Source organism: Lissotriton vulgaris, chromosome 7, assembly GCF_964263255.1.
Source record: "Lissotriton vulgaris chromosome 7, aLisVul1.2, whole genome shotgun sequence".
Lineage (NCBI taxonomy): Eukaryota > Metazoa > Chordata > Amphibia > Caudata > Salamandridae > Lissotriton > Lissotriton vulgaris.
In genome coordinates this window covers 892,767,118-892,788,458 of record NC_141695.1, presented here as the reverse complement: position 1 = coordinate 892,788,458, position 21,341 = coordinate 892,767,118, and the positions used below count along the sequence as shown (strand labels likewise).

The window sequence follows — 21,341 nt, the reverse complement described above, 5'->3', positions numbered from 1 at the left end:
TAGATTCCTTCCATTGTTTGTCTTGGTAGCGGCAACAGCAATGCATTCGCCAGCGGTCTTTCTAGTTCCTTCACTTTCTTGTTTTACCGCATGCTTTCCCCGTTTTCGTGTTCCTTACCCAATTTGCTCTCTACTCAGTCGTTCTCTTTCTCATCCTTTTTCATGATTCCTTTACCTTGTAATTGTTAATTGATATCTTTCTTTTTCTTACTTTCTACCCCTTCCACACTTACTCACGACTTTATTTTGAGCTTCCTCCTTTCTACATTCCCTCATTCCTTCGTTTCACCCTTTCTTTGATCATTATATCCTTTGCCTTGTTTCTTCCATCTTTTTCTGTATTATCTATTTCTTCTTTCCAAACATCCTTTCTTTCCTTCTTTCTTCTGTTCTTCATTCGTTCCTGTATTCCCCATGTCCCCTCCTTCCTTTCCTCCATTTTTCCTTCCACTATTGCTTCTTTCCTCTCGTTCCCCATCCCACTCCCCACTTACCAACTTTTTCTCTCCCAGTCTCTCACGCTCTTCTCCTCTTTCGATATCTCTCTCTGTCTTTCCTCTTTAATCTTTTTTTCTTGTTTTCTTTCTTCTCCCGCCTCAGACTACCTCTTTCTCTCTGCCTGTAACATCACACCCGTCTTCGCCTCTTTCTCTCTTATGTTGTTTTGTGAGTCTCCCTTGCAAATTCACATTTCTGTTGCCGCGGCTCTGTGCGCCTGTCCTCCCCCCACCCCTTCTCTCTTCCATGCCGTCTCTAAATTTAGTGCCAACCGCTGAAGGTCAAGTGATACCATCTCTGCACTAGACAGCTGCAAGCCACTTTCCAAAGAGGCTGATAAACAATGGTCCATTGCTTTAATCCCACCTGTCAAGCTCTAAAAGGCGCCCCCACCCCTGTCCTTGAGTTGGGGAAGTTTGACACTCAACTGAAAGGAACGAAAGCCTAATATGAAACTGTAGAAAATTGGAAGGTGCAAAGTGACTGCAACAGAAACATTTTAAAAACGATCTCTTTAGAATGACATTCCATCAACGTTTAAAAAAAAAAAACACTCCACAAAGTTATGCACAAAGTTATGCAAGCACGTCGTACCGGGGAAAGAGAAAGGGCATGTAAGGACAGGGAAGCTTAGCTCGGCTTCCAGAAATTTCTCTAAGATAAGATGGCATATCCAATTCAGGTGGAGTCACAGGCTGGCAGCTGGTCATCCAAGGAACCCATGCAGCCCATATGCAGTTAACCACACTCATCTTTTTCAACCAATGGAAAGAAAAAGCACCACTCACCTGTAAAGTTACCAATTGAGTATGTGTTTGTATGTGTATTGAGTTTGTATGTGTATGAGTATGTGTATTGAGCCTGTCAAGCCATTGGGTTCGGGACTAATTCCTCACCATCACGGGGGACCTCAGCCACCAGGAATCGCAAACTGGAATGCGACACGTCCAACTATTTACTAGGGCCCCACCCCCATCGGCACCTTTGTGAGTGTCCAGTCAACTACCGGCTCAAATTATGCACTGGACAAAGGCATTTAACTAGCTGTTTAGTGAGGGTAGCCGGAGATAATTCATGTTACTTCTCCAAATGTAGGAAGGCAAAAAAAACAAGACAATTATTCATCAACAATGGGCTTTAACTATGTGAGGCTAGTGCACTGATTGAACGCAGAAGAATAAAGGCAACTGCGGTAGAGTCTGAGACCACCACAGAATCCCTGCTAACCCTCCAGCCACTGCTTGCTGCATGGTAGAGATTCATCTAAACTTGGCTTCCATGGCCGGCTCTTCTCCCTGAAACAGTGAGCTGTCCCGCAATGCTGATGTCCTCAGCGATTGCTGTTAAAGTGCCTGCGGCCCCTCCAAACTGCGCCGTTGGTATCTCTCCCCCACACTTGACACAACATCAACTGTTCCAACTATCTGTCCCTCCCTACAGCCACCAAATAAAAGGGAGAAGACAGGCAGAAGGTGTTGCTACAGGGGTTGCTGAAGCACTCTCAAGGCTGCCTCAAGGGTGACCTGCCCTTCCACCTGCTCGCTGCTGCGGTTAGCAGAAGAGGATAAAGGTGGAGCACGACTCGTCACACTTTCGCTTAGTCTAACCACAGAAGGAAGATAACGGAGGTGCAGAAGATGCTTCAGCTAGGATCCTGATTCCTGACATAACCAAAGAGTGGACCCAGACTGACATTTCAGCCTCTGCCTTTGTCATGAGTGCTCCAATGAGCTACCAGAACCTCCCCGCACAGAGAATCTCATTTGTTGTCATCATCCAAGCAACTTCCTGGTCCCACCAGTCCGTGCCCATCAAGAATCAACAACATCCAGTAGGCTCTCTTCAGAGGGTGGGCAAGGAGTCTGTACTCTGCAAGGCAGGCTAAACAAGAAGGCTGAAGGGGAGCCAGTCCTTTAAGATCCAGCTGCAGGGAGAGCTGGTCAAGCCAGATGTGAGATACTTTAGATTTGAGTTAAGTAGGTATCTAGATGTTCCCCTTCAGAAGTTGCTCATCTCTGTATTCAAGGAAGGACTGAGACAACGAACATGATGATGGGCTAACTCTAGAGAAAACATGCAAAATAATTGAAGGAAGGCAATAAGACTCCATTGCACTCCTTTTTTGACAGTGGAAAAACGGGTGTTCTAAACGTTAAAAAGTGAAAATAGAAATCTACTTCTGGCAGCTTACAAAAGTAAACTTTAAGCCATTTAAATAAACTCATATTTCAAGTTTAAAGCTTTCACCTTTTGCATATTAAATAGCAACTATGTAATTATCTTGTTTTGTCGTATGTATTTTAAGGAGTTGCCCTTTTATTTTGTTTCCTTTTTCTTTTTGTTCAAATCAATTATTAATATATTTTCTCTTTCACAAGAGTTAGTATGAACACAAGATTAAGAGTAAAAAAGCCAACACAATACTTTCATTCTATATTATAAATGTAAAAAGAAAATTATTTTATTTTATTGATGTATTTATTTAAAGAGCTTTATATAGCGCGAACACAACTCTTTCAGATGTCACAGTGCTGTACAATAGTAAATAGAAAGGTAGTTATGATACGAGCGATAAACAAGGGGGTGAGTTATAATCAGGAGAATTGAATCCCCGGGTGCTTCAGGACCCATGTATGCCACACACTCCAATTTCCACTAGCAATTCTGACTCAACCCTTATCAGAAGATTTGTATAATATTTCCATCATAAAGAGATTGTAGAGCATAATAATATGAATAATAATGCAATGATTCCTTCCATATTTTTTGTTTTTACTCTAGTGTTACTTGTTCCAATCAAGCTAGAAGCACCCCTTCCTCCTAATTGAATCGATTTAGAGTTCCAAAGTTAACGCATAACCGTTGCCTATCATGACAAACTTTAGACAACACGATCTTTTATATTTAGCCTCTTTACTGATCGTTTTTAAAATTTGTTATGAGGATTACTTCTGCATTTGTTGCAAAAAAAAGGCTGGCAAGGATACAAAACTCAGGTAATGCAAAACTTCCTCAAATTAAGATTTCAGAAATAAATACTTATAAATAAGATGAACATCATCACCTTTTACCTTAGAACATTTGTAAAACTGATCCTTTTTTTTAAAAGGTGTATTTATTTTCACTACGAGGAGTCCAATATGTTTCCATTAGAATGGTGAATTTCAGCTAGAATTTGCAGCTCAGTCCCTGTGAGCTTCAACAAGATTCAATCAGAAAGACCTTTGCAGCGGGTAAACTTTGTCATCCTAACACATGATTTAGACTGTTAGACTATTTGGTGAAGGTTCTTCAAGATTTTGTTTTGTAAATGATGCTCACCCAGTAACAAATAAAAATATTTTAACTAGAAATTTCTTCAACTTGGACAATTCCACTCACCACACATAGGCGCTGTTACCATCATTAGTCATCAATATGTTATGCCACAGTACCATCACCTCTTTCTCTTAAACTTAACACGCACTTTGTAGATTCTGCAAACCAATTGGAAATTCTGTTTTGGGCCATGGCACATCTACTTCTTACCATTCTTCACGTTTTATAGATGAAAAGACAAGTACATTGAATACAATTGTCTCTATATTCAACTCATGTATTTCAACCTGTCACTGAGATTATTTATACCATTTACCCATTAATGCCTCATTTGGTGTTATAAGAAAGTGCAATGAAAACTTTTCTCATCAAACCACCATCCACTTAGCAGATGCAACATATTTTAAGATGTTTGAGGTGACCTAATGAGAAAGGTTCCCTTTCTTGAGATGCATACAGCTAATGCAATTAGTAGTCCGATTGAGTATATATACAAATATATTGGGGCGCACTACTATTAATGATGTTGTTTTTTGCATTAAAAGAAAGACTAAGCGTTTCATCAATATAATTCTATTTTCATTTTTAAGAACAACAGGTCTAATTATATGTTCACAAGGATATCAATGTCTTATGGTAATGTAATCTCTGTGGATATCATGGAGTTATCCTCCTACTGAAACAGCATTACAAATATTCATGTTTAAAAGTAATTTTGGTAGAGGGTGCACCCGGGATGTTTCCTAGTGTACCCTTTACCCTAATATTAATTTCCAAAATTCATTAACGATTTCTAATAAAAACAAAAATCGACCAATTGTGGGTTGCTATGCAGAGCATCATTACAAGTGCATATACAATTTTGTACTTTTCTACATCTCCTCTCAAAATGTTACTTTAATCTAAATAATTCACGCTGCTCTTTTTTTAGGAGAAATATTTGAATTGCATTGTATTTTCAATGTTCTTTGAAATTCTTCTGAAAATAAAGCTACTATTTTCCATTCATTATTGACATTCAAACTTACATTGTTCAGATATTTTATGGAGCCCACATTTCTCTGTAGGAATTGCTTCATTTGATAATAGGAATTGGCTAAGTTTCATATAGAGTGCCTGGATTTGATGTACTTAGGTGTAATTTTTCACTCTGCTGGTGCATGATCTGGAAGTGCTATTTTTTTAGATTAGCTTCTCAATTTTAGTGTCAGTGGAAACAATCAACTATGGGAAATGTGAAGTTGGTCTTTGAGTAAACAGTACACAAGAGAGGGAAAGCCTCACCACTGATGAAGTCCTAATGTTTAAGAAGGTCAATTAACTGGTCTCATTATATATATATCTAAGGGGAAAGGAATCTGAACCCAGGTGAATCCGTGCTACCCTTACATCACATGGATATATTAGTAAAATCCTCACCTACTAGTACCAACAGTGGCATGATTCATCTTTGGATCCTCACCCACTCCACCTAGTGTGAGTGGGTGGGCTCAACGTGGTTTGTAAGCAGAGCTATTACAAAAACCTAGGTGCAAGTTAAAAAAGCCTTCAGGATCCTAATTCTTGTTTATTAATAAGGTCCTTTAACTGGGATAAAAACAGTGTGATGTTCTATGAGTGCAATGATCCCTAATATCTTTAACTCAGTAAGGTCGGCCTGTTTCAGCCTGTTACAAGTGCAACTCAGGGTCAGCAGGCTTTCTTCAGGACCAACTCAATCTGTAGATTTTCTACAGATTGTGTTAAATGCCAAATCCTAATGCTGGTCTACACAGTACGTTAATATGAAGCATGCAGTCATACAGATGATATAGGACATTTTCCCTCAAGTAGTTTCTGAAATAGAAATCACCAAAGCATTTTTGTTAAACGGTGAATCACACCCCTAATCATGTAATGTAATATCCACATCTAGGAATGTAAGTGATTCTCTACTGAGAGTATATGAGAATTTAAGATTCCTATCCTGGTTGTTGAGCCAAGTAATGAAGTCGGAGGCTGTCTGTATGTCCCCTCTCCATATCACCAGAATGTCAGGCATCATTTGCGAAAGAAATTGGCCAATTCACAATGTAAACGGAATCTGTCAAAATTGGGTTTGAGCACAAAACCCTTTAGCAACCAAGGGACATTTTGGAGTTGGGACTACATTTCCCAGCAGTCCTTCATGCCAGCAGGAAACACTCCTTCTTAAGGGACCTTGTGACTCTGGTCACATGACCTCCTCCCTAAACATAAATGACAGCTCAATTCAGGGCCAGCCATCACCAGAGGAGTGCAGGGAGCTGAACAGGTGCAAGGGAGGACGATGTCTAGGGAAACAGGATAATTGAGTCCTCTCTTTAGAAAACAAAAGGTAAATACTGTGTTTTCTATTCTCCTAAAGAGTGTCACGATAGGGATTGCTCCACCCCCACTACCTCATGGAGCCTGAATTTTTATGACTCATGTAGGTGTCATAAAAACGGCAAACCTTTTTGAAATACACCAGCCTGTGCATGCTAACACTACTGGCTATTATAATTTGTTGTGAAGCTTGTCCTCTCTTGTGTACTGATTAAGTTTAATGGAGGCTGAGGGTTGCCCCAGTTTAGCTTCTCACTCCTCCTTGTTTTTCTACATAGGTCTTTGAATAAAGCCTGTGCCATTTAAATGTGAGTTTTATTTGTGTTTACAAACAACTGAGGCCAACATTGTTTAAGACATGTCTGTCTAGTCTAACCCTGGGCGTAGTTCGCGTAGTAGTGCTACGCGTAGCTACGCAAAGTGCACTCCGCACTACGCGAGCTACACGTAGCACTACGTGAACTGCGTACTGCGGTAGGGGAATGCTATTTGCAATGATTGCACAGTGGTGCATGCTTGTCCGCACTGTGCAATCATTGCAAATGGCATCTTACACAGTGCAAGCGGTCGTTTTTTGCCACTCGAGTAGATTTGTACTCAAGTGGCAGTTTTCTCAACACAGACTGGTAGTTTCTCATCGCGAGCGGTCGTGAGCATACGCGACCACTCGCAATGAGAAACCTGACCTCCCCGCATTGAGAATCTCACCGGAAGGTTTATTTTCCACGCTCATGATCGGCAACTTGATGTTGCTGATCGCGAACTAGGATAAAGTCTCGCCGCGATGTCATTTTGCTTGCTCACAGTTGCCAACTTGACGTTGAGGACCGCGAGCAAGCAAAAAATGCCCGCTATGCATTTTTGCACTGTGCTACGTGCAATTCGCGTAGCGTGTAGTTGCGCAAACTATGCAAACTACGCGAGCGTAGGTAGCATAGTTTTCCACCCAGGCCTAGTCCAGTCATTCGGTATTGCTATATTGCATTTAGAAAACAGAAATTATTATAATAAAGTGTCATCCAATGCTGATCTTAACTCCTTCTGAGTTTGGAACTCATCTATGATTAAATAATTTCTTCTATTTCAAAGAGAGTGATGTCACAATAGTGGTTCACCAGAGTGGTTAACTGCAGTTGTGACATAATTCAAGGGAAATGAGGAGTGCAGCTTTGGGCTGGGGGTGGGATGGTGCAGAAGGTGGTAGGGTGAATGACAGGATGATAGATATTATTTTTTCCTATTTGTGGGGAGGTAATCGTTGGTGGGGCATTTGCACGCGGTAGCGTGAGAGGTTGTCAGGAGGCCTGTATTTTTAATATTTGGATTTGGGAAGGAGAGTGAAGGCGAGGGTTGTTTTCAGAGAGTGGTGGTGTAATATTTACGGTCCTAGGCCCTCATGCAGCCAACAAACGACACAGACACTTACTTATGGTAAGTGGAATTGTGCGCTCTGCCCCTTTTATTGGCAGGGTCACCTGACCGGTGACACCTGTAATGGATGGTGAGGGGTGAATGTATAGGCCAGCCCCCAGGGAGCGGCTGGTTACATAAGGCATGTGCTAGAGCACTAGAACGTGTCCAGCAGACCACTATGGGTGGAGGTGGATGTCAGGGGGCTAAGCACTTACCTGTTTAATTTGAAAGTATGAGTGTGTCTTGAAGGCAGGAGATAAGGGATTTTTAAGCTTTCTTTTCACATATTACATATTGAGTAAGTTCATCCTACGATGGAAGCTTGTGCAGATGAATTGGGGTGCGGGCAATATGCAACATAAAATCCAGATGGGTAAAATGTGAGTATTCTATGTCGCTCAGAACCTTCTAGTGAAAAATAGGCCAGTGATTAATAGCTTCCGATCTACAATTCTATAAATTGAGTGCAGTTTCTAAAGGAAGTCAAATACAGGAAAATAGATCACTGACGGTGGTGGGAAAGGGATGCATGATGTCAAGTGTGCTTTTTTTGTTTGGGGGAAGGAGGGAAATGCTGCTGATGTCAAAATTCCAGTTTTTTTAGTATTTTGATAATTGGGAATGAAGCAAGGGGTGGGTGAGGGTCATAGTGAGGAAGCAAGGGGGAAGAGTCCGGCGGAGACCAGAGTATAATGTATGGCTCCCCTTGACTCCTCTGCACCAGCACAACGTCTCTGTGGTACCAGCTTACAGGAGTCCCATACACCACGTCGATTTAATTATCAAGGACGTGGAGTTTTGCTGTTCATGGCTCAATGTGACATTGTAGACAACTTGAGCTTCACCCTCATTGCCTATTTTATGTATCTTACAACCCCTCAGTGGAAAACAACCCTACTATTCATAGTTACCCATCTAGAGTTCGGTACAAGTAGTATACTCAATGCAACGTACAATGGTCACCGGAAGTGTTGTTTGCTCTGTTACAGGCTTTTTTTAAATGTCAAAATCAAGTATGTTTCCAGGGCAAGTGCATGGAAAGGCTCTGTAAAGTGTTTTGTTTTAAATGCTCACTAACCCCCTAACGTCATTTATGTAAAATAACAAATGTAATATACTGTTCATTAGTTCTAGTCCCACAAAAAATAGTAGGTTAAATAGTGCAAGACAACATTTTAAAGGGGAAACGCCCCAGTGACCCATGTCATGTTTTGCCTCTTTCTACTTCAATATCTATAACTCGATGTACAATATATATCTTGACATGCAAGGTTAGGCTTTCTTGACAGTAATAGTGAATCAGAGGAAATGTAGTTCATAAATATGAACAAACAGAGTAGTTATTGTTTTTAACCTGACCCTTGGCCGTCGCAGCCCCGCCCACCCTTTAGAATACCCGCACAGCGGTGGAATTGCCACCGTGGTTAAGGCGTTAATATGTATTAAACACAAGAGGTAAAGTTTGCACTTCTGCTTTTGACGTTTTTGTCTTCTTAAAGTTGTAATATTTTGCACGATTTGAAAATGTTATTTTTATGCCCTTGAATATTTATACATACCCTGGTTAGATTAGACGATGCATTAATATCCTTCTTGCAGTTGTGACAACAGAGAGCTGCCAGTAGATGGCAGGATAATGCAAATGTCATCTCTCTCTTGCTCTCTCTTACATGTGTTGGGTGATGTGTTCATGTCATGGGAATGCAGAGGATAAGTCTGGCCATGGTGGTCAGTATGGTCTGGAGCTTGTGGAGCAGGGATTTGTTGATTCCGGTGTAGAGGGTGCTTCCGTAGTCCAGTCTGCTTGTTATGAGTGCGTGGGTGACAATCTTTCTGGATTCGGGGGGAATCCATTGTCAGTGTCCAAAGTATTATATGTGTGCTCATGGGCATCTTTGGAGGTAGTCAGGGGTCGCACCTGTGACCTCTACCTTGCTCACTGCTACTCCTGGCACTTCCTTTCCGACCCCTGGCTTCAGAGGAGGCAAATATTTTGCCCCCTCTGAGGCCAAGGGTCGCAAAGAGAGTACCAGGAGTAGCAGGGAGCAAACTGGAAGTCACAGATGCGAACCCTACCTACCACCAAATGACATCCATGCGTATGCTGCATGAGAGGTGGAGTGCAACAGCCTTCCGATTTCCGTTCCCTGACATAAGTATGCATAAAGTGGTGCATCTCATGGGCAGAAGCAACTGGGATGGACCTCGCTGTGCTAACATCTTCACCGCTCACGCCCCATTTATGCTGGAGTCAAATGCATTTGAGGAAAACAATTTGCAATCATGCAGGGCACAAGGGCACACTTGGATTGTGAATTAGAAGATATACAAAATGTGTTTTTGTCTCGTCTTCTGCTAGTGCAAATTGGGGCGAAAGTGATTACATGATATGCAAAACTTTTGTAGTGGTGATTAGGACTGAGTATGTGGTGAACTTTCTGTAGGAGATGAGTTTGGTGCCAACATTTGAACAATCAATTATATGAAATTTGATGCGGCCTTGTGATCCTATTACATTTCCAATAAAGCTGTATTCTTATGTTTTATTTGCATGTGAATCAACACATTATGGCTACAATTCACTTCACGCAAACACGTTGCAGTTGTGTTGCATTTTAACGAAAAGCCTGTGGTTATGTCATATTCTGAATTATGTGCCATTGATCCGTCTATCGTTCAAGTACACAGCCCTTCAGTAATGTCGCATTTCAGTGGGTGAGCTCTGATTCTGCTGCATTTGAAGGATTTTATCTACGATGTTTTACATCTTCCGAAGTGCCTGTGCAACTGCATAATATTTTGAAATAGAAATGAATCGGTTGATTTTAGGAGAGGTTTTTGTGTTTCAGAGGATGACAGAACTAAGATATTGTGGTTTAAATATCATGCTGCTCCTGGCATCTGGAAGCCTCAGTTACTTACCGGTAATCTTCATTACTCCGAGGCCAAGTATTCCTCATGAGAGCCTTTACTTCACAAGGCCATGACTGTGATGAGGAAGTGAGACGGAGGTGAATTAATCTTTCCAACCAAGCCTCTCTGATGCACAGGCAAGTCCTGAAACCGACGGTCCATGCGCCACCTGTAGGCCTGTGCAGGGTGCACCCACGGTGCCTTGCCCCAGCCCTCCTCACCATGGCAAGAAGCAAAGATTATACAATGAAACAGAACCAGTGGGGTACCACCACGGTAAAAGGTCCCTACCTGAGAAGTTCCGCGTTGCCAGCATGGTGGTCAGGATGGCACCCTTGATGAGAAAGAACAAAAGAGCTGTCAGCAAATGCAAGCTGCTCAGTATTAGGGTAATTTCATAAGCTCACAGTAAGGCACTTGTCAAGAGAAGCCATTTTCAAGGAATTTAGTAAACCAGGAGTGAGACACGGAAAAAGAAATGGACTAGGAGGTTCTCAAAGTCATACTATTACATATTTATTTGCCGTGCACAGCGCCATCTAGTCACCAGAGGACTCCGCAGGCCCAGGTCGAGATCCTGTGGTGATTCTGCCAAGCAAACAGGTGGGCTCGTGTGGTCAGTATATGTCCAGTGGGATACTCACCTCTGCCCCTCACGTGGTTGATTGTGTGGTGGCCTTCAGCGCTCCACACTGGCAGTGTGACAACACCCTCACTAGTGCTTTAGGAAAAGTCTTTTAGTATAGCGGCCTGGTCGGCCATGCTATGTAGCACTGTAAAGCTCTGCTAGTAGCAAACTGTAAATGGGAACAACACAACATGTCCAAAATCTTCAACCAGACCTTTTAGACAAAACTTTTGCATTCTGGGTCTTTGGAACTACTTAGGTAACTTCTTGGAGACAGGATGAGATGGACCTTTACTGCCTTCAAATGTTCTAGTAACAAAACAAAGAAGAGAACCAGAGAGATGCAGGAGAAGATGAAGAAATGGGATAATATGGATTCAGGAAGCTTTAGGGAGAGTTAATAGGGTGGGCGGCTCACCTTTAGTTTCCTCCTAGCATTGAACTTCTTCAAGCACTCCACCGTCTCCTGTCGGTGCATGCAGGAGGCCACTGTGGAGCGGTGCTGAAGGCGAGAAAAAAAGAGAGGTCAGTTAGAGAGTGAAAAGTCAAGGACAAAACACACTTGTAAAACGAGGAATTACGAATGAGCTCAATAAAAACATGTGAAACTATGCAGTGCGCCTTAGGGACCATCACAGCCATATGCTAGAGCAGAATATTTTTTATTCACCACCTTTGAAATGTCAAACCTATTCTCAAGATTTGAGATAGTCAACAGGATACGGAGTTTCACCCTAGGGGATCTCGTCAACTTGCGTGTTTTAGTCTATTTAAGGCCTATCTGGGAGTCTATCGCGGTCTGTGCAGGTAACAGAGGTGGGGTGGTGGGACCGTGTAAGGGGGCATTCCGGAGGATGATGCCAGGGGGAAAATTAAATAAATAATTCATTTTCCCTCTGCATAATCCCTTGGAAGCCCACCTTATACGGCCCCACCGCTGTTACCTGCGCGGACCGCGGCTGATGGGAGGGTAGGTCTCTCAGGTCATTACAACATTTTTATTAATTCTTGGTGGACCAGTAACCCTCACAACTTGATATTTTAACTCTGTGGGTGGCGCTGAGCCCATCATGGAAGCAGTGCCTTTCTTTTTTGAATCCTTGAGGGGAATGGTTTCAACGTGCAGGACAATATAGCCTTAAAAATACCCCATAGGGCTTGACGGCCCAGATAACCTTGAATAACTGGCAATTCGTATGACTTTAGTTCAGCGAAGCAAGGTTCATCCATCCTCTGAGGTGAGGAGCCTGCTCCAAGGGAACGTACACCGAAAGCAACAGGACTGTGGTGACATCTGTATTGAGAAGCATCTGGTCTGCTCCACTGAGATCTACACTAGCATGGTCTGGGACATGTGAATTAAGAGAAAAGACTGCCTGATCTAGAGAGATCTGAAGGGCGCCAGAGGACTAAGTCCAGGGATTGTGCCTGATATGGCTGCGTGGAGACGATTCTTATCTATAAAGGCAGTGTGAGTACAAAGATAATAGACTGGAATGTAATAATTACCTGAGAATGATAAAGGGGTTACATCTTAAGGGGATCCATCCATGTAATTTTGTTCTTCTCAGAACTATAGGAAATCGTCTTTCTCTGGTTAGATTGAGAGCAGTGTTTGCTCACCGCAGCACACCTTGCTTATAAGGTATGTTCAGGTTTAGTTAGTACACAACAGTTGCAATGAAAACCGGGATTTCGGGTCAGCACCAAAGTGCCTGAACTTGAATCCTTGGAACTCATTGCAACTTGAAAGGACTTCGGTGACGGAAGGCCACCATTGCCATAGAAATGTTAATTGTATAGTACAAATGAATAAACGTTTTCAGGCAAAGCACACATTTTCATAGGTGGCCATGCTTTGACTCTACCAAAGAAAAATTAGGAGAATGTTCCAAGTGGCTGATGTTTGTAACTAAAGACCACTAGGGTAGGAGCAGAGTATGTTAAATTTCCAGCGAGCTTGAAATATGACTGACTTTCAACTAGACCTTTTAAGAGTCACTAGCTTGCCAAGCTTATCCTAACTCTCCAGAGGCCATAGTGCCTCCATGATTTGCTACAAATGAGGCAGTCCCTTCCTGCAGACAACTGTTGACAACATGGTCAGAACATGAGATCTGGTTTAAACATTTTTAGAAAATGTCAATTATACAAAAATGTCTCAACATGGTCACTGCCTGCCCTAAATGCCAATAACCCCTTGGTTAATCACTATAATTCAAGCTTGTGATTGTGGCGTTATCGTACTATGGTTGTATGACGTTTCAACGCATGCTTTTACCACGCATGCCTTTACAACACAGGTATTACAACGCAAGTTGTTACAACGACTTGCGTTGGGGGGCGCTGGATAGTGGAATAGTTTAATTTTCTATTCCTACTCCAGTCCCTGTGGATAGTAGGGAAGGTGTTGGATAGAAAATTAAACTATTCCCTATCCAACAGCTCCCTCCAGTGAAAGTCGTTGTAACGACTTTCGTTGTAATTCCAACGTTGTAATGGTAGTGTGTGGTAAAAGTTTCATTGTAAACGATGTTCCCCTTGTACTATGGTACAGCAGCACAAGACCTCGAAAGATCAACTTAATTTAGTGACTTATTAGGATGGATTTAATTAAAAACTCTTGAATACAGCTCCAATAAACCTATTCGTAGAGAGAGTGTGTCATCACCTCTTTTTGTCAGTGTAAACCCCAGTTATTAGGCCTCGCACTGACGTTGCTCTTGATGTCTTACCGATATCCAGGGGTGTTTTAGAGCTTCGGCTGCAGTGATGCGCTTGGCAGGGTTGATCGTCAGCATTTTGTTGATGAGATCTTTGGCCTCCGGTGTGACCGTGTCCCACTCCGGTGATGGAAACTGGCAAATAAAAAGGAGGAGAGAACAAGGGGGCACACGTTGATATTAGGCAGTGTATCATTTTAAATCTAGATTTTACTGCATTCCTTTGGTTCACATCCTTTCACAGGCGACAGCTAGTGTGCAGAGTTACTTGGGGGCATATTAGCAAGAACCTGTTTAAAATTATCGCCGTTTTAGCGGCAGGCAACTGAAGCTAAAACAGCGATAATGGGCTTGCTAATATGCGTTATAGAATTCCAATAGAAGCCCAGGTTAGATGTGCAGGACATCTAACCTGGGCTTCTTTTGGAATTCTATAATGCATATTATCAAGGCCATTATCCCCGTTTTAGCGGCAGTTTCCTGCCGCTAAAATGGCGATAATTTTAACGAGGTTCTTGTTAATATGCCTCATTGTCATTTCTAGGGCCACTAGATTTCAGGGCCTGGAAGCTTATGGCGACCGTGAAAAAGATATAATTCAGCAATGAATGCCCCACTTAATGTGTATTGGAATCTGCATGTTTCAGGTCAGTGGAGCTGCTCAGCTATCGGCTAGTTTGCCTGAATAAACTTTTTACTGAACTTCATTGCGTCCTACATAGTCAACCTGATTTGCAAGGTATTTCTCCCTTTGTCATATACTCTTTATTGCATGACAATAACACCTATACCCTACATCTACCTCCCCAGTAGGTCACAAGGTAAACCAAGGTAAAAAGATGTGGTGGTAAAATATTAATTAGATGCTTCCTTGATGAAGTAGTGGTAGGCGATAAGGTGGATGTGGTATTAATGTAGGTTGATAGAATGAACTTCTATGCCAGGTAAGTACCTTATCCAGTTTTCTTGTCCTGCTGGGTTTTGTCATAATTTAGGGTTTGTTACATGTTCTATGCAGTCAGCCTTCCTTAGTGACTGCTTTTGCAGGACCAGTGCAGAATAAAAATAAATAAATAAATGACAGGGTTCAAGATATTTCTCAAAAGTTCACTGCAGCTTGCACCATCCACTGTCCCCGACAACGCTGAAAAATGGCAGTACCGACGATATATACAAACCATTACATTGCTACAATGTGACAATTTAGACTATACCAGTTCCCACAAAGGTCTAAAAATAGCCTGGGAGCACTGGTATACTTTTTTAAAAAATGTTTATTAACACCATCGCCGCTGCACCAATTCCCCCCCGGTGCTGAACTTTTCAGATTTACATCATTTCATGATGAGCTGGGCTCGTCATCAGTGTGCGAGGAGGCTACACCATGACGAGCCCAGCTCGTCATGAGTGTGGAAGGGGTTAAATTGCGGACGATGTGGCTTAAGAGCCTTGTTTTAACAGCTCCACCATTTGAAGGAAAGTCATAAAAAAATTCTGGTTTTAAGAAATAAGTGCTGGTGCCAAGCCCTGGTACAAATTAAGCACTGTGAATTGGACATTTCAGACACAAATGCAAGGTTATATTTAGGTTTAGCCTTGCTTGCTATTTCTTTTTTTTTCCAGATTTGATCGACATTTCCACATTATGCTATATTTTGCTCAATGCATTTGCAGGTGCACCCCTAGAGTTTAATGGCACCTCTCTTTTAGCTGCGTACCTGTGATCACTTATGCGCAAGTCTAGTATTTCATGTCACTGTCTTTGAGTGAGAAGGTAGAGTAAACTTTGGTTGAGTGTACGTAGCCTTTTGATTATTTTTGTTTGCAGGGTTTTCTTTCTGAGCATTTTACTCAGATACCTTAATTTGTGCGTGGAGGTGGGGGGAATTGTGAGTATAGTGTGAATCTTTAGGTAGTGATTTGGATTGTTTTTAATATATGAAATTGAACTGAATTGTCTCAGGTTGCAAGCAACTGTACTTGTAATGTACATCAGCATATGCAAGTTAAACATGTGTAAGTTTGTTGATGGTCAGCAGGTATCCGAGAGATGTCGCTAATATCTAAAAAGAACTAAGAGGGTTATTTAGTGTTTGGTTAACTGGGTGCTGTGCCACTGGAGTAACGAAACTTGAGGGCCCCCAACCCTGCAAGGTACGTAGAGGGGCCCCCTCCGAACTCAATCATGAGGTCCCCGGCCATAATACAGTGCTGAGGGTTCTCCCTAGAGCTTGTGGACCCCTGCACCGCAGGGGTTGCGGGGGCCCATGTTACGCCACTGTACTGTGCTCCGCCTGATCTATGTAGAGTTGGGTGAACTGCCATGTTTCCTTCAGTAGAGCACCCCACTGGCTCTCCCAGACAGACCCTTAGACTGGTGGTCCCACAGACATTGGGCCGTCTGTCCAAGTATCTCAGACCATCCTCTCTATTAGTATTAGTGGCAGATGCTCCGACATAGTTTTATGCCTGTTCAGATTAGCAGGAAAACCAGAGACGTCTCAAACTATAAAAAAAAATGTAAATGACTCAAAAAACTTGGGAGTAAAGCGCCTAGAGCGATCAAGACGTTAGTAGTTTTTTGTGGGGTTTTTTTCCTCACAAAAACAAACTCCCTCTTTGAAACTTTGTTATTAAAAAACAAAAGAATTTGCTGAGTGGCTGCATGGAAGATGGAAGTTGCTCTGCAAACTTACAGCGCCTTCAGAAGACCCGCTGCTGCAGCGGATCCCTTGAAGGCACAGAGATCTCAGGTCTCAAAATATGGTGAGACAGAAAGCGGCCTGCCAAACTTTAAATAGCACCCTCAGACCTCATGTAGGTGAACACTGGATAAACTCCACATTTTCTGATGTAGATATAACCTTTGTTCCAAACCTTATTACAGGTCCTTAGCGTTTACTTAATGGGATTACTTGTGTGTTTTCAGTTTTTTCTGCTTCAGTCGAACTACACCTTAATCTCAGTTGTATTGCTATGTTTACCATAAATTAACGAAGCTTGTGTTTTTTTGTACATCCTAAGTTTATTAAAGGCAATATTACAGTTGTGGTGTGTGTGAATGTGAGTCCCACAAGCTTAACAACTGGTAGGCATGATGGTCCTCCTGAACGCAAGTTGTGAAACTGAACATTCTTCGGTGCAATGTGGGGTCGGCAAAGCAATCACATCGCAAGTGTTTGGAAACTTTGAAAATAAACAAAGGACTGTGGCAAAATATTAAATATGGTGTGCAGGGTATGCACACCTGAGTGCAGAGCAATGCCGAAATTCAGCACCAGACGACAATGATAGACAAGATTTGAAGGTTGTGGCAATTGAAGATGTTGGGTAGCCAGTAGTATAGGTGAAACAGGATAAGGTTTATTCTCAATGCAGGAGTCTCATGTTACAGATAAAGATGGTGGTGAGGAAATCGGCAAGCCCCACCCGGAGCAGCATCCTGGCTGCTCAGCCCCCGCACTCCAAATGCCATCCACTCATCCAGGCACACATCAGCATTCTAACCACATCACACTCCCTCTGGCTGAGGAACAGGGGACATAACACAAAGGGGCGAATGCATGGCATAGGGATGAAGATCCACAAAGGCTTACTTACGTCATAAGCACCTGCTTTGATCTGCTGGTAGAGGCGATGCTGGTCTTCATCCCAGAAAGGAGGGTATCCAACGAGTAAAATGTAGAGGATTACTCCTGCAAAAACAAGGAATACAATATCAAACCTTTGGGTAAGGATGAAAGTCTAAAGCACCCAGTGACAGCTGTCCTATCCTGGGTCATTTTCCGCCCCCTCGCCCCACCCGCCCCCCAACAAAAGCTATCTCATTGTTTTTTTCTGCGTGATTCCCTGGTTGATCACCTCTGGATGGAGATGTCAGACTAAACTCTTTTTCCTGCACTGCTTGTGATGAAGTCTATCACACACTCCGTAGCTTCAACAGATGTAAGCACGTACTTCGCTCAATGTCACGTTTTTAGTCTGAGTTTGTTTATAGATTATTGTTAATTTATACTTTGGCTTGACTAGAGCCTCTTGATGTAAGGACTTGGCATACCTTCCCTTCCTCCCCAGGGAAAGTATATGATTAGATAGTAATAAATGGTTATTTGTTTTTTTAAACGGAAGGGGAGGGGCTGGTTACTAAGTGATTGTGGTTTTCCAGTATTATTTAATAGTTTAGGTGAAATCTGCATCCGTGTGGATTCCTTGCTGATGACATAAGGGATGTGACGAGGAAAACTTGGTCTCAGAATTATACAAATTGCAGTAAGTATTCTGAACATGAAAAATCCTATTAATATCCCTTAGACCAATCCTAAAAATAATGCGAGAAATATATCAAACTGCGGTCACTGTATTCATTTTCAACACTCCTTTTTGTTTAGCAAACTAGCTAATTCAAATGTGTCCCATCTCTCTTCACCCACATTTCGTGAGTTCTGTTGTCATGTCTCAACCTCCCTCAGACATCTCCCCAATGAATACACACTCCCTGCAGCTTTACTGTATCTGTACCCACCCACTCCTTACTCATGCGAAGCCTTGTATGCTTGTAACATAACAGCGCACATATGCTTGCTTCAGTCATTTATTGAGAATAGGTATCTCTGGGTAACCCAGTGGCTCAGGGTGGGCAGCTTCGCTTGCTATGCAGGTGCCCACTGCTCAGACCAGCCTCCATCTCAGCTGAGCTGCTATTAACATTCAAGAATACTCCATCTGGGGCCTGCAGTGTTGCTAGTTGCTGCCACCGTTGCCAGGCCTCGTTTCCAGATGTGCTTGCTGAAGTTTATTTTAAAAAAATTCTGCTTGGAAATTCAGACGGCTCGAATCTGCAAAATGTCTCTGGCAGCTACAAAATCTGCATAAAAGTAAGAAATATCCGATTTGCACCGAAAAATCTGTTCATTAGACTGCCCCTAGTAATCCCTCAATTTCTCTAATGGTCAACCTTTCAACATATGCACACTCACACAGATCTATATAGTCACACAGCAGTAAACAGACAAATACAGAACTCCAAAGACTGCAAAGCAAACATCGGTTGCATTCTGTGTGGGAGAAGTTGTAGAGGCCACCTGGGCAATATACACAGGTGTACGTATGATGAGAGAACTGGCATGTCTCCCTGAGACGTCTCTTTTCTGACAAGCAAGGTTCATGCGACTGGTCCCATCATCATCCCAAGGAGAACCCAATGCTCTTGGATGCTCTCCAGCCGATTAATATTTCATCTCACCCCAGCACTTTGCAATGATCCGGGAGTGCGCAGATAGGTGGCCAAGTGGAGGCCTGCCCGCCTTCCACCATCTGTTGCTCCATACGACCGTCAGCCCACACAAAATCAGTGCACTTTGGAAGACTTGCTGCTTCTTGCTGCTTTCCCCAGGAGCGGAGTTCGAGGGAAAACCAGGGCACTGCCCAAAATACATGGACAGCATTATATAGAGATCCTGGCTGCGTACGAAGAGACACGATTAATATAGAAGGATCTCATTGATACAGTCAGATGGTATTTCCGATCTGCAGGTGTGGGAGAAACTCATTGTCATTGGGTACAGGAGGCAAAGGAGGAACTTGCTGTTAATGAGCACAGGAAAATCTTACTGGATGTGGGGCGCTACTGGTGCGGGGGAGGTTTCTGAACCATATTGTCAGAAAGGGGACCAGTTACTGCTAGGTTTGCTCCTCCTCAGTAGAATGGAGTCTGGTTGAGAGAACCTCAAACAAAGCCCTTTTTTTCTGGGTCCACGAGCAGTCATTATCACCAAGGAAATTCTGCTGAATCCTCACCCCCGTCAAAGGTGCTTCAAAATGATTATGATGAAGATGCTACCTGTCCTGCCAGCTTTGATGTAACTCCCTTAAAAGTTATCCTTCTTGGGTCTTGGTTTCTATGAGCTATTGGGCTGCCATTTTCGCTAGTTGTTCAGACATATTAGGTCCTACTTGATCATGAATTATTAGTCCTGGGTATCGCTTATTTTCCCACCTTTGCATCTAAGTGCATGCCCACTTGCCAGTTCCTTCTGTTCTTTCAAGCTTAGCCTTGCTCTTCATCTCGCTACCTGCTGGAGGACGGCGGTAAGTAGTTTGTGCCAACCAAAGATCTTATACACTACATATGAAAAACTCCCTGCCTGTGGGCTCAGTAGCAGCTCATTAGCCGTGTGTACAGTAGCAGCACCAGCCAAGGGACCAGCAGCTCACTGCCTGGGGCTCTATAGGAGTTTAGTATCTGTGAGTAACGGAGAGACTCACTGCCCAATAATATGAGGCGCTAGCTGCCTGTGTGCACCTGAGGCCCTCACTAGCTGCGAGTCATTCATCACTCCCTAGCAGTAGAAGAAGCCCTGTGGGAGGATGTCACTTCTCTTCACTGCAAGACGAGGTGTTCGTGGCCTGCCTGCTGTACATAGGGTAGCAGCTCCTCCAGGGAACAGCGTGATTTCATTGCTATGAACCGTGACGAGCTCACAATCCTGGTACAGAAAGTGCCTGTGTCCACAGGCAGATAACTGCTATGGTAGAAGAGCTGCTCGTGGGTAGGAGGTGCTCGCTCTATGTTGCTACAGCGGGAGACCGTCTTTAGAGACATTTTAGACCATATGGGAATCTCTTAGTACAGCCAAACATTGTCCAGGCCTCTGACGTGTATCTAACTCAGCCGAACCCTCAGCACTCCGACACCAGAAGGTGTGGGCCCCGAGGAGGCAACGTCTGCGCGCGTTGTTAGCGGCATCAAACACTGGCACAGCCGCCTAGCGCTCCCGCGCCCTGGTGCCCGCTCCGCGCGCTTCTCCATTGGCCGCAGAGAGCGGGCACCAACCTGCTCCTTAGGGAAGCCGAGCCCGGCACCTGCCGCGGGCTGGAGAGAGCGGTAGGCTCTTCCAGGCATCCGTCTTCATTAAGGAAATACCGCGGGACAACTGACAGTTGTGTGCTGAGAGGCAGCCAAGTGTGGGAGTTGTACAAACTGAGCAACAACATGGCCCGGTAGCTGTCACCCCGTCTTGGACTCAGCTGCAGACGCGCAGCAGCTCCGACCGTCAGCCTCGCAGAGACTGTATTGTTGGTAGTGAGGGAAGTGGCGGCTTGTTAAAGGCACACACAAACGAGGGCACTTACGGGCAAGAACCACTGGATGGCAAAGATACTTAGAGGACTCAGGACGTGTCAGAAACAGAGAAACAGGAGTGTGCTACTCGCCGGAAAAGCGTTTCAACACCTCATCAGGGGTAGCAAGCACTATATAAATGCAAACATTTTCCCCTCTTCTATCCCTCCACTATCCTTCTCAATCTAAATAACTCACTACCATATTCACCACTCAATTTACTTTCATATTTCACTATACTTATTCACCACTAATCCTTTATTGTTTCTGGAGTAGCGTGCTACTCGCCGAAAAAGCACTTCAACGCGCCATCAGGGGTAGCAAGCACCATATAAATGCAAACATTTTCCCTCTTCTATCCCTCCACTATCCTTCACATTCT

At 43.3% G+C, this 21,341-nt stretch overlaps 1 protein-coding gene across 2 annotated transcripts in view; it reads right to left on the bottom strand.

Moving 5' to 3' along the window:
* The window catches only part of CAMK2A (calcium/calmodulin dependent protein kinase II alpha), a 586,451-nt gene that overhangs the window by 81,260 nt on the left and 483,850 nt on the right, over positions 1-21,341 (bottom strand). For both annotated transcript variants that reach the window (XM_086931308.1, XM_086931309.1), the window contains exons 9-12: positions 17,440-17,534; positions 13,852-13,974; positions 11,535-11,618; positions 10,780-10,822 (exon numbers count right to left, since the gene is read on the bottom strand). In XM_086931308.1, the coding sequence (XP_086787434.1) occupies positions 10,780-10,822; positions 11,535-11,618; positions 13,852-13,974; positions 17,440-17,534 (345 nt within the window). The remainder of the gene's footprint in view (positions 1-10,779; positions 10,823-11,534; positions 11,619-13,851; positions 13,975-17,439; positions 17,535-21,341) is intronic.